We start from the raw sequence: 13,800 nt of genomic DNA on the forward strand, positions 1-13,800 counted from the left end.
AACCCTCATCCTCAAATGGAGAGCAAATCTTACTCCATGCAATAGGAGGATGATTGCTCGTCCACATAAAGCTCCAACAAACCGAATTAATCTTGTCAATCACCCCACATGTGATAGGCAAGACCGAAAGCCAATATCACTCCACACCTTGGACCAGCGACAGAATAAACTCCAACTTCCCCACATAGGAAAGAGTGTGTCTCGGCCACGCTGTGATCTTTCTGGAGATAGCATTAAACAAGACACTATAATCCTGACTCCTTCAACCTCGTCGCAGCCAAAGGAATACCCAAGTAACAAAAAGGGAAAGAACCCTGACGAAAGCCACATATCCTCAATATCTCACACCCCTATCAGGTTCTTTAACCCCCGCCATATAGATATTGGATTTCAACACATTGGCTCTCAAGCCAGCCATCCTCCCAAAACTATCCACACACTCCAACAAAATCCTCACACTCATCAAATCACCCCGAGACAGAATCAACAAGTCATTAGCATATACCAGATGATTAATATGCAAGAGAGCGCACCTGGGGTGGAAATTTAATCCGGCGACCGAGAAGCCCAAAGAAGAGACCTGGAAAAAATCTCCATACAAATTACAAATAGAAAAAAAGGACGGTCCCTTGCCACAATCCTCTAGCACATTTAAAGAACCCATGAAGCTGGCCGTTAAAGGAGATAGAGAATGATGTAGTACAAACACACTCCATGATCCATGAAATATACATGGGAGGGAAGTTCAAGAGCCGAAGGGCATCACCAAAGAACTCCCAAGTGGACTGTGTCATAGGCTTTCTGCAAATCAATCTTCATAATGCATCTAGCAGAAGTGCGCTTCCTAGTATAATGTCTCAGCATCTCCTGAGCCAAGTGGATGTTCTCAACAATAGATCTACCTGAGACAAATGCACCCTGAGCCTGACTGATAAGCGGAGAAATCACTGCCCTCAATCTGTTTGCCAAGATCTTGGCAATAATCTTGTAAAATACTGTGCAACAAGAGATCGGCCTGAAGTCAGTGACTGGACAACTTCAACACCAATACACTAATGCATAAAGAGTCATTTAAGTAAGAGTTTTCTATATATTTATGTAGGTTCTTATAGCCTTTCCAATTCATTCATTCCAATCTTTCTTTGATTTCGTAATTATCTTTTTCAACTGATTGCATCTTATTGAATGATTCAGTCAGACTATTAGTAAAAACATAGTACAAGAAAGACTTTCTCTGCTTGAAACCGAAATTCGCACAGAGTTTGTCTGTCAAATTGTTGTGAATGGGCTTTTCATTATTTTTGATCATATACCGAGGAATACCATAGTAGTAGATAATGTGGGTGTGAATAAAATCGGCTATGTTTTCCTTATTCACTTCTTTGAGAGGTACCCCTTGAGCCCATTTATAAAAGTAATTTGTCGCAGAATATTTAATCAGAAGACCGACTACATCTAGGCCCCACGTGTCAAACGGACAAGAGGCTACCGTAGGGTGTAACAGCTCAGGCAGTGTGTGAGTGAAATTTGCATGGTACTGACAAGCTTGACAAATTTGCGCATAATGTACTCAATCTTTTATCATCGTCAGCCAATAATAGCTCATACTTTTTATCCAAAAATGTAACTTTGGTAACCTACGAAAGATAGATATTTGTTGTACCTCTATGTTTCTTTCGTCAAATACATTGTTAATTGATGAGAAATCATCTTTAACAACATATTTAACATTCTATCTTTTGATGGCAATATGGATAGGGCTTTGTGGGATGAACCCAATGCCTATTTAGATGTTTTGAACAGTATGCCCACTTTCTTTCAGCATTTTTGGGTAGCAGCTAGTTTGTGCATCTGTTTGACAGAAACTTCTAAAAGAAGCCTACCCAAGGTAAGATTTTCATTTGGATTGTATCCAACTTTAACGAGAAGTTTGTAAGTATTTGGGTCAAAACCCCTTGCGCTCTATAGTTATGAGCACTCTCCATGTTCTACCTTGTCTCATTGAGTTGGACGGACAAATCCTTCGATCGATGGCCGTTTTTCATCAAGGTTTGTTAGGGGAAGATCAGCTTCTTGGAGATGTAATTCATTTTTTGATTGAAATTTATGAATTTCCAAAGTTTCTTTGACGTTAATTTCCTTAACTTCATCATTCCTTCTTTCGGATTCCTGATGAGATGAGTCTTATTTGATTCTTGTTACCTCTTCATTTTCAAGGTAAAATTAGGCATCAACAAAATATGACTCAACATCGGTAAATGACCTCTCATCTTCAAGAATTTTATTTACAACTCCATCTCGACAATATTTGAAACACCGGTTCTATTTTGAAAGAACCCCCGTTTTCATGAAGCCATGGTCGACAAAGAAACATTTTGTATGATGTTTTGGCAACTATAACATGAATTAATACACTTGCAATCATGTATTCCATTAGTAATTGCAATCTTATGGCCCTTTCCCCTCCTTGATTGAATCCTTGGATCATCATACAACTGTTTGCAAGTTCTTATATGACAATGTTCAATTATTTCATTGTGAAAAAAGACATAATTTTGACTGCTGAGCCTCCATCAATCAATACCCTATTCATCTTTTTCTCACGACCATAGCCCGTGATGAATAAAGGTCAATTGCAAAATTTAGAACCAAGTGGTAGACTTTCATCAGTAAATGCTAAGGTCACCGCATGAACCTTAGTTTCAGAATGACATGTTAGAGATTTTTCTCAAAATCATGTTTCTATGTATATATAAACATGATATATAATATGCGGAAGCTTAAATCGAGTGTTACCTCCGGCCATTGAAAACTTTGAAATTTTATGTTTTTTCTTCTCGGTTGAAGCCTTCTAAGCACTCCACCTTCTCGATAGATGGTGTATATTTCTTATGAAGTGTGTATGCTTAGGGACCTCAATCGCTCTATTTATAGGCGTTTTCTCATATCATCGATGAGTGTATCGGGAGCCGAGATTCAGAAGGAGAATCGTGTACGCATCTAAATTTTCTTGGTCGTCGCCAATATCAATTTGTACACGCTACTTTTTTTAACATGTGTCATATTTCTTACATTCTCCCACTTGACACATATATCTCATTTACCTTAGTAGAAAACAGAATACATGAATCATGGCGATAATTCCTCTAGAAGCGAGTATTATCTTCCATGTATCACAATACATTATGTATCTCAAACTGTATAACTTAATGAATAAACCTTATGTTTATTCGAGGTTTAACTTTATTGATATTTCTCGAATCAATGAATGTGTGCACAACAAATATGAGAAAATATCACATCATAGTTTCATTAGCTTTGTTCTTACAACAAAATTACATAAAAGAACCAAGTCCCATTATTTATGTATGATCCTTAAATTTCAATGGTGGCATGCCCTTAGTCAAAGGATCCGCAATCATCAATTCAGTGCTAATGTGCTCGATAAGTAACTTCTTATCTTTAACACGTTCTCGTATGGCTAAATACTTAATGTCGATGTGCTTGCTTCGACTACCACTTTTGTTATTTTTAGCCATAAAAACAGCAGCTGAATTGTCACAATATATTCTTAATGGCCTAGATATAGAATCCATAATTCTAAGCCCTGAAATGAAACTCTTCAACCATACACCATGTGAGGTTGCCTCAAAACAAGATACAAACTCAGCTTCCATAGTGGAAGTAGCAGTCAATGTCTGCTTTGTACTTCTCCAAGATACAGCTCCACCAGCTAGCATAAAAATATATCCGAAAGTGGATTTTCATGAATCAATGCAGCCAGCGTAGTCTGAATCAGAGTAGCCAATTACTTCCAAATTCTCAGTTCGTCTGAACATAAGCATATAATCTTTGGTCCCTTGAAGGTATCTCATTACTTTCTTTGCAGCTTTCGAGTGATCTAAACCTGGATTACTCTGATATCTTCCCAACATCCCAACAACAAATGCAATGTCAGGTCTAGTGCAAACCTGAGTATACATTAAGCTTCCGACAGCAGAAGCATAAGGAATGTTTTTCATTTGTTTCCGCTCTAGATCATTCTTTGGGCATTGGCTCAAATTGAATTTATCGTCCTTTCACAACAGGAGCTATACTTGGTGAACAATCTTTCATCCGATATCTCTCTAAAACTTTGTTGATATAGGTTTCTTGAGACAGACCTAGAATACCTCTAATTCTGTCTCTATGTATCTTAATGCCAATGACATAAGATGCATCACCCATATCTTTCATATCAAAGTTTTTAGAGAGAAATTGTTTCACCTCATATAACAAATCATTATCATTGGTTGCAAGTAATATACCATCCACGTATAGAATAAGAAAACAAATCTTGCTCCCACTGACCTTCTGGTATATACATTGATCCATGAGGTTCTCAACGAATCCAAATGAAGAGATAACATCATGAAATTTCAAATACCATTGACGGGAAGCTTGTTTCAATCCATATATAGATTTCTTAAGCTTACAAACCAATTGCTTCACCATTACTAGAGAAAAATCTTTCAGGTTGTTTCATATAATAAACCTCTTCCTCTAGTTCTCCATTGAGAAAAGCTGTTTTCACATCCATTTGTTGTAAATCTAAGTCAAAATGTGCAACTAATGCTAGAATGATACGAAGAGAATCTTTCTTAGATACAGGAGAAAAAGTCTCCTTGTAGTCGATTCCTTCCTGCTGAGTGAATCCTTAAGCTACGAGTCTTGATTTATACCTTTCAATATTGCCTAATGAGTCTTTCTTTGTTTTGAAGACCCATTTACATCCAATGGCTTTTACACCATCAGGCAACTGAACAAGATCCCAAACTCCATTAACGGCCATAGAATTCATCTCTTCTTTCATAGCATTAAACCATAGTTTTGACTCATTACAACTCATGGCTTGTGAAAACGTTTCAGGATCATTTTCGGCTCCGATGTTAAAATCCGATTCTTGTAAATACACAAAATAATCACTAAATATAGCTGATCTTCTTATTCTAGTAGATCTCCTAAGGTTGTTTGATTGATCAACATTTTCTTATTGTTCTTCATTAACAACTTGATCTACTGGATTTTCATCAGTGATTTGTGGAACTTCAGTAATCGGTTGCCTAACACCCATTTGGTCTTGAGGGGTGTGAATAACAATCAATCTGTCATATGAATAAGAGGGTTGTGCATTAATGTGATCATTTTCAAAAATTACTGTCATGATCACTCCCACTAATCAAGTCATTTTCAAGAAATTTTGCATTTCTTGATTCCACAATTCTAGTGTTGTGAGATGGACAATAGAATCTGTACCCTTTGGATTTTTCGGCATACCCAATGAAATATCCACTTATAGTTCTTGGGTCCAGTTTCTTTTCATGTGGGTTGTAAACTCTTATTTCTGAAGGACAACCCCAAACGCGTATATGTTGCAAACTCGGCTTCCAACATTTTAATAACTCAAATGGCGTCTTTTGGACAGCCTTAGTTGGAACTCGGTTTAATATATACACAGCTGTCTTAAGAGCTTCAATCCACAAGGAGTTAGGAAGTTTAGAGCTACTAAACATGCTCCTCACCATGTCCAATAATGTTCGGTTTCTCCTCTCAGCTACGCCATTTTGGTCCGGAGAACCAGGCATAGTATATTGGGCAACAATCCCATGTTCCTGGAGAAACTTCGCAAACGGACCAGGTGCCTGTCCATTCTCAGTGTATCTACCGTAATATTCTCCACCTCTATCAGTTCTCACGATCTTAATATGTTTTCCATATTGCTTCTCCACTTCAGCCTTAAAAACCTTAAAGGCTTCTAGTGCTTCGTTTTTGTTATGAAGCATGTAGATATACATGTATCGTGAGTAATCATCAATGAAAGAGATGAAGTATTTCGGACTTTGCATGTCCATATCTGGACAACAAATATCTGAATGTATGATTTCTAATATTTCTGTACTCCTCTTGGCACCCTTTTTAGACTTATTGGTCTGCTTTCCCTTAATGTAGTCCACACAAATCTCAAAATCAGTAAAATCTAAAGTACTGAGTACTCCATCATTTACTAATCTTTTAATTCTCTCTATGGAGATATGTCCCAATCTCATGTGCCACAATATAGAGGAATCTTCATTTATAACACATCTTTTAATACCTCCCTGAACATGCATAGTGGTGTTATTATTTTGTAAAGAAATAGAAAAAAGACCATTAACCATTGTACCATTTCCAATAAGATTTGATTTATAAAATAAATTTATTGATTTATCCAAAAATTGAAATGAATAACCAAGGGGTACAAGTTTTGAAACTGAAATTAAATTCCTAGAAAAACTAGGAACATAAAAGGTCTTTTCCAATTTTAAAATATGACCACTATTCAACACTAGACAGCAAGTTCCAATAGCCTCCACATGCGAAGACATCTTGTTTCCTGAATAGATGCTCCGCTCATTTTCTATTGGTTTCCTTAGGTTTTGCATACCCTGCATGGTATTTGTAACATGGATTGTAGAACCAGAATCAATCCACCATGTGTTATAAATCATACTAACCATATTAGATTCATAACAGACAAATGAAGTAGGAATACCTTTCTTTTCAAGCCAGTCCTTAAATTTATTGCAATCCTTCTTAATGTGTCCCGTCTTTTTACAGAAAAAACACTTGGATTCTTTCTTAATGTCAGGTTGGGTTGGAATTATACATTTCTCTTTTCCCTTGACTTTGGCTTGCTTCTTATACTTTCCTTGTGTAGTCATAAAAACATTATCACTCGTTTCCATTAACAATCTTCCTTCCTCTTGAACACACATGGTCATTAATTCATTGATTGACCATTTATCCTTATGTGTGTTGTAAGAAATTTTGAAGGGTCCATATTGTTGTGGAAGAGTGCATAAAATGTAGTGCACAAGAAAAGTCTCAGACATTTCCACTTCAAGTGTCTTTAATCGAGCCGCTATATCCCGCATTTTCATTATGTGCTCTCAGCACACCTCTCACACTGGTGAGCCTTAATGAAGAGAATTCCATAATTAGGGTGCTAGCAAGTGCTTTATCTGAAGACTGAAATTGTTCATCAATAACCTTCGGTAATTCTCTGACATTATTATGCTGATCGACAGAACCACGCATACCAGCAGAGATTTTGGTCTTTATGAACATTACGCAGAGTCGATTAGATCGCTCCCATTTTTCATAAAGATCAACATCATCAGGAATGCTGTTTTCAGTAATAGCAGATGGTTCGTCTTTCCGTATAGCATAATCAATATCCATCCACCCTAATTGAAGAAGAATTCTTTCTTTCCATATTTTATAGTTGTCGCCCTTTAGTTCGGGAATATCACATTTCATATCAGAAAAACTCGCAGATTGCATAACTGCACAAAATATCACATGCTTAAAATTTTGAGACAATATCATGTTTTACCGATGTAATTCATGTTTTAAAAATCTAGTGACATAAAATTTGCCTGTGGGCTAAAATTTTAATTCAATAAGATTTTTCTGTAACTTTATGATAAAACTATCAAAATGTATTTTCCTAAATCATGTGGGTAAATTAAGAAAAATATAATTTGATATTTTAACCTAATTAGTTATATAAATATAATAAAAATCCATGTGGGGTAAAATTTATTATGTTTGTATAATTAATTACAATTGATGTCCATTATGTGAACCAAATCCACTTAATGCATAATTTTTTATAATTAAGGATGTTGTGGCTATTCCTCAATTATTTAAAATTATACGGTTCACGGGACAAAATTTTGGCTTTACTTAATGCTTTATATAATAATTATTTCGCAATCAACACTTTCCAAGAGTGCTCCCAGGAAAGATAGGTAGTGCTGAGGCCCTTTAAATACCTAACTCCTAGTCAGAGCAACGTTACTCAGGGAGATCAGTGGCTAGTCAAGGCAGTTTAAACCGATCTATGAAGAACTCCCTCAGATCATGTTTTCTTACGTCACCTTATAATTATTATTCAACCTAATTATCCACATTTATGTGAATCTTTATAAGCCAAAATTTTTTATTAAATAACTTTATATTCACATTTTTACTTAATATGAACAAATATGTTCCCCATCAGTTTTTCTCTTCAATCAGAGTAGTGATAAAGTGAGGATCACATTTACATGAAAATGTGGGCTTCTCACCAGTTTTTCTCTTTTATCAGAGTAATGATAAAGTGATGATTATTTATTTATTTGTGAATATCTGAAATATTTTATTTTGTCATTTTATATTCACATCTTACTTAATATGTTCATTTCAAATTATAAACTATTTAATATAATTTAATATGAACATAATGTGAATATTGATGTGCCAATTATTATTATTATTATTTTTAATATTATTTGTATTTTAAATTTCAAGAATAAATGCAAACATAATATTAAATTTGCATGTACAAATCAAACACTTATAATATTTGACATTATTTCTTACATGCAAAAATAATTTCTAAACAAGTATTAGAAATTATGTCGAACTTGTAATTATTTTAATGTGTATAAATTATTTAACCAAATGCTATATGTATAACAAATTATACATATAACACATTAATCATTATTTATTTATTTATTATTATTATTTCAATAAATAATAAATAATAATAATTAATTTTGCGGGACCCACCAATTTGACAAAAATTGAAAGAAGTGTCGGTTAATTTTTTGAAATTATTGGACAACTGACTGGGAAGGAAATTGAATTCAATTTGTACGTGTGGGTCATACATCGTGGGAATCCATCTTATTAATTTATCACAATGCATCAGAAATGTTGATTATCTTCTTCAAGCTTTCTTCTTCGAATAATTTCTTTCAATTGCTCATTTCATTTCTCCTCATAAAATTTTAAAAAAAAATTCAAAGTACGTAGAACTTCAAGCACGACCGACAACAAAATTCTCCGAAGAAATTTTTCAGGTAAATTTCTTAATATTATTATGTTCGAACTTCAAAATTCATTTCTTACGTAAAACTCCAAAATAATTTCTTAAAGTTCTTGATCTGAAAACAAATATTTTCAAGACAGAGGTATCACGGCTCTGATACCAAATGTTAGAGATTTTTCTCAAAATCATGTTTCTACGTATATATAAACATGATATATAATATGCGGAAGCTTAAATCGAGTGTTACCTCCGGCCATTGAAAACTTTGAAATTCTCAAAGTTTTTCTTCTCGATTAAAGCCTTCTAAGCACTCCACATTCTCGATAGATGGTGTATATTTCTTATGAGGTGTGTATGCTTAGGGACCTCAATCGCTCTATTTATAGGCATTTTCTCATATCATCGATAAGTGTATCGGGAGCCGAGATTCAGAAGGATAATCGTGTACGCATCTAAATTTTCTTGGTCGTCGCCAATATCAATTTGTACACGCTACTTCTTTTAACATGTGTCATATTTCTTACATGACATACTTCGTTGAAGGGACTATCTCATGAATTTGCTATGTAACATGACAAATCGTTATGGTAATGTATTTCATCATCATTCCATGGGATAGCGACTTGGTTTTAAGTTACATCATCTTCTTTCAGTTTAATTTTCCCTTGACGAGCCAACTACAAGACTTTATTTTTAATACGAAGCAATCATGAATAAGATGTCCAATCAATCGATGCTATTTGTAGTATTACGGGTCATCTACTAGTTCAACTTCTTCAAGTTGCTTCATTTCTGGAAATTCAATCAAATTATCTTTAATTTAATCATCAAATATACCAGAAACATCGGAATCAAGAGAGATGCTGCTTCTCTTGATCTCTTTTAAGGTCAACCTTCTTCGCTCTTCTTCTTGATTGATTTCTTTCTTTATGTTGCCCTTATCACTTGTATTTTCCTTGACCTTGACTGGTTTTGCATTAATTATCATGGATTCTTTGGTGGGGTTCTTGGTGAAAGACCCGTCCTCTTTCTCGTAACTCTCTTTCTTTGGTTCTATATATGGTGTTCTTGAGCTGGAGGCCTTTTCGCTCCTCTTGCAGCCATGCTCAACTCCATCTTATGGGCCCGGGAAACCAATTATTCAAACGTCTTTGGTTGGATTCTTTGAAGTATATATCGAAGCCCTCAATGCATGCCACAGATGCACATCTCAATGACAGAAGATTCCGGCAATCGGCCTTTGCAGTTAAGACTCAAATTTATTCTAAGATTAATATAGTCAATGACATACTCTTCTTTAACGTAATTTCTTGACCAGGTGATCTCCATACTTCCCAACATTTTTACATATCTCGGTGAAATGAGCCACATGTTGATTCGGGTTTCCTTTTCCATCGAATTGCAGAAACTTTGGAGGTTGGTAGCCGTTTGACATTCTTAAGTTATCAATCCTTTGAGAATATGACTTGGCGTAGGCGAGAGATGACTTGGAGCATCCGTCAAGCTTATCTTTGAAATGTTTCACGAGTCCTTCAATGGCTTTTATCAAATTCTCCATTTGAGCTTCTAAAGTTATGACATTTGTTACCATCACGGGTGCTATATGTGAGGTAAATGAGCAACTTAATGTTAACCGAGGAATGAGTGATAGATATTCATCTTCTTCTTCATATGTGTTGGTCAAGCGTGGAAAGACCTTTTAATGGGTCTCAAAGGAAATGAGATGCTTCGGATGATGCTTAAAAATTCTTGGACATACCCTTTGTGATGATTCCAAGACTTCCTATTAACTTCGTAGCATAAACCTTCATGCTCAATATCTTTCCATCAGTAGACATAGTTTCTTGAAACTTTTGGTGAAGAGAATAGATGAAGGGTATTTGATTTCGAATACTAAAATTATTAGTATTTTCTTCCATGTAATGCAATATGCAATGTTGATTTCCAATCTTGATTTTTCCACAAAGTATATTACAATATCATTTAATTAGATATTTAATTTTATAAATTAAATTCTCAATAAATAGAAAATTTTGCATTGATATTTAATATTATTTCGTATTTACCACAATTTCGGGTTCCATGTTATCTACAAATACTAAAATTTAATTCCCGTATTTGTTTTGTAGAATAGTCAAAATGTTCATTCTTCGATGCTAATTCTGGAAAGAAAAAGGGGGGTGGAGATGTAAGGAAGACGCCTCTTTAAATGCCAAACCTAATTTTGTATACAAACGATAAGAGGTAATTTAGACTTCACAATCCGATATACAAATATAATCATTCTTGTTAAAGCCATCCCAAACATCAACTACTTTATCATATCATCTTATTTATCCATATCTATACAAATCTAACCATTCTTGTCAAAGTCATCCCAAACACCAACTACTTTATCATATCTTATTTTTCCATATCTTTCGATTTCTTATCATCTAGGCAGTATTACATTTCCTTTGTTAATAAGGCTTTGAAGCAAAATAAGCAAACTAATATTAAATGATTAGAACACATATAACATACCGATGAATCATGAATCCATAGCAAGAAATGAACTTGATTCACAAAAGATTATATCTTTAATGTCTGCCACACGTTGCTCACTAATCTAATGCCAAAACCACAACTCGAAAATTTTCTACCACATGGACAGAAGGCATGGTGTTTGTACCAGTCTGCTTTGGTAGGTATTTTAGTCGAATAGACTAAAGCCCATATCCTGCAAATAAGACAAAGAGACAATTCAGATTGCAAAAGTAAAGATCATTCCAAAATAAAATAAGATAGACAACCATAAAGTTGTCTTTTAGCATGTCAATTAGCTCAGTGTTCTTGAGCATTAGTTTATTTTTCCTACTTAAAACTGAGTCCCATAACAAAACATCATAAGGCCACATTGAAACTTACATCATCAGATTCTTCCTTCTCTTCCACTTTCTCTTCTTTCTTGGGCTCAGCAGCCGCAGCAGGTGCACCACCACCACCTGCACCACTAGTTGGTGCAGCGACAGCGACTCCGCCGCCACCGGCAGGCACAGAAGCTAACTTTTCCCTCCCTGCAGCAATCAACTCGGAGATATCTTTTCCCTTAACTTGAGACAGAAGCAACTTAATTCTGTCATCACCAGCCTCTGCTCCAACTGAACCAAAAGAAGGTTGATTATTAGGACAAGTTGTGAACTACTGTAATGGGCTAGATCAATCAAATACCCAATTCACCATTATATAATACAACAATCGTCAGAAAACCCTCACTAACCAAGAAGCATCCCACCGCAGTGGACAGGCAATGTAATGTCGTTATTCCTTGGCAAATGTGTAAGTTCAGATACATGAATTGAACATTAAATTGAACGTTGTTACTGAGGATCATACCAACTGAACCTACATCAAATTCATTTCCTTCAACCAACTCACAAAAATGAACTGATTTTTTCCAGAGTACATTCATTCAAAGTTCAAAAACCAAATACAACAGAATCCCTACATAACTTGCCCAAATTGACAAATTTTTTCAGATTACAAGATACAAAATGATCCAAAGGCCGAAAAAAAAATGAATTAACAACAAACATAAGCTAGCCATACAACCCAAGTCAGATCACTTATACCCAAAAATAGAAGTCTAAAACATAAAATGCATATATATAAGAGTTCTAATCGGATTAGATAATAACAAATGAGACGAAGAATGTGAAACTAATTAACACAAGTATAACAAAAGTACAAAACAACAAACAAATCTAAAAATGAAAAGAAAAATAACCTGAACCGAGAATATCTTTCAAGTCATCGGTGGAGGGGCAGGTGTTGCCACTCAATACCGCCAACAAGTAAGCTGCTATAACCTTCATCTATATTCAAATTAAAAAAAATCCAAAAATTAATCCACAAGACCTACAAATACAAATCAATAATAGGAATCAAGAATAATGGCTGAATCAGAGGAGATCACAGCTACCAGTTAACTTTCAATATTTGCAAATGCAGCTGCTGCTCTGGGTTCTACGAGATATTGTTGACGAACTAGCCGCGGAATAGATGGAAATCAAATATTTATGATTAGGGTTTGGGAGCACCTTATTTTACCTTTATTTCCCGACTTACCCTTGGGTTTGTTGTTTGGGCCAGTCATGTGGGCCTACAAATGTTAATACTTCACTTGAGCCCGCTAAGGAGCACATGTCTACCTTGACAAAAGCATACGGATAGTACAACGACTTACTTTAATTATCTAGGTTGTGTTTGAATCCATAAATTTAAAATATATTTTCGTTATTCAGATGAGTAAGTTTATAAATTTTAAATTCATCTCTTGTATATTTATATAGTATTTCATGTTAACTATAATGAATTTTAACTTCATTCAATAATAATGTCATTTAAAATTCATTATATTTATATTATTAATATATAAATAAATAAAATATAAATTTAAAATTTGTTATATTTTTGTTTGTAAACAATATGTTTATAATTGAAATCGGTTGATTTGAAATCTCTCCCCCTCATATTGTGTAAGGTCCAGAATTAAGACGACGTAATCCAATTGCATGCAAATCTAGGAAATATGAAAATTGAGTAATTAATTGGCTTTAATTGCTAATTAATTATGTGACATACTTGTTTAATTGTTATTTGAGATTTTTATTGTCATCATGCATAAAATTGTATTTTAGGAATATTCAAAGTGACGATCGAGGAACGGGGACCGAGGGCTGAAAAATGTCGAATGTTTTTATTAAATGATTATTTTTAATTATTTAAAATATGGTCGATGCTTTTCATATTTTTGAAAATAAATGGTTTTGAGGTGATTTTATACGCCGGGACGTAAATTTTATCGGTATTGGTTTTTCAACTAAAATACGAGCTTCTAGGCAACCCGGCTAATAAATTCA

At 34.5% G+C, this 13,800-nt stretch overlaps 1 protein-coding gene across 1 annotated transcript; it reads right to left on the reverse strand.

The window, feature by feature from the left end:
- Positions 1 to 11,380: 11,380 nt before the first annotated feature.
- On the reverse strand, positions 11,381 to 12,998 carry LOC142538803 (large ribosomal subunit protein P2z-like). The gene is made up of 4 exons (XM_075644099.1): positions 12,861 to 12,998; positions 12,666 to 12,753; positions 11,807 to 12,039; positions 11,381 to 11,618 (listed from the first exon to the last, which is right to left on the reverse strand). The coding sequence occupies exons 2-4, from the start codon at positions 12,751 to 12,753 to the stop codon at positions 11,592 to 11,594; spliced, it is 348 nt and encodes a 115-aa protein (XP_075500214.1). The 5' UTR covers positions 12,861 to 12,998; the 3' UTR covers positions 11,381 to 11,591.
- Between the last annotated feature and the right edge of the window lie 802 nt (positions 12,999 to 13,800).

The sequence above is a fragment of the Primulina tabacum genome, chromosome 3 (assembly GCF_025594145.1).
Source record: "Primulina tabacum isolate GXHZ01 chromosome 3, ASM2559414v2, whole genome shotgun sequence".
In the NCBI taxonomy this organism is placed as follows: domain Eukaryota; kingdom Viridiplantae; phylum Streptophyta; class Magnoliopsida; order Lamiales; family Gesneriaceae; genus Primulina; species Primulina tabacum.

Excerpts from the sequence above, each read along its gene's own strand:
- LOC142538803 (XM_075644099.1), bottom strand. The coding sequence starts at position 12,753 with ATGAAGGTTATAGCAGCTTACTTGTTGGCGGTATTGAGTGGCAACACC. Across the intron at positions 12,040-12,665 it reads GAAAGATATTCTCGGTTCAG|TTGGAGCAGAGGCTGGTGAT; the intron begins GTTATTTTTCTT and ends CTTTTGGTTCAG. Across the intron at positions 11,619-11,806 it reads AGAAGGAAGAATCTGATGAT|GATATGGGCTTTAGTCTATT; the intron begins GTAAGTTTCAAT and ends TCTTATTTGCAG.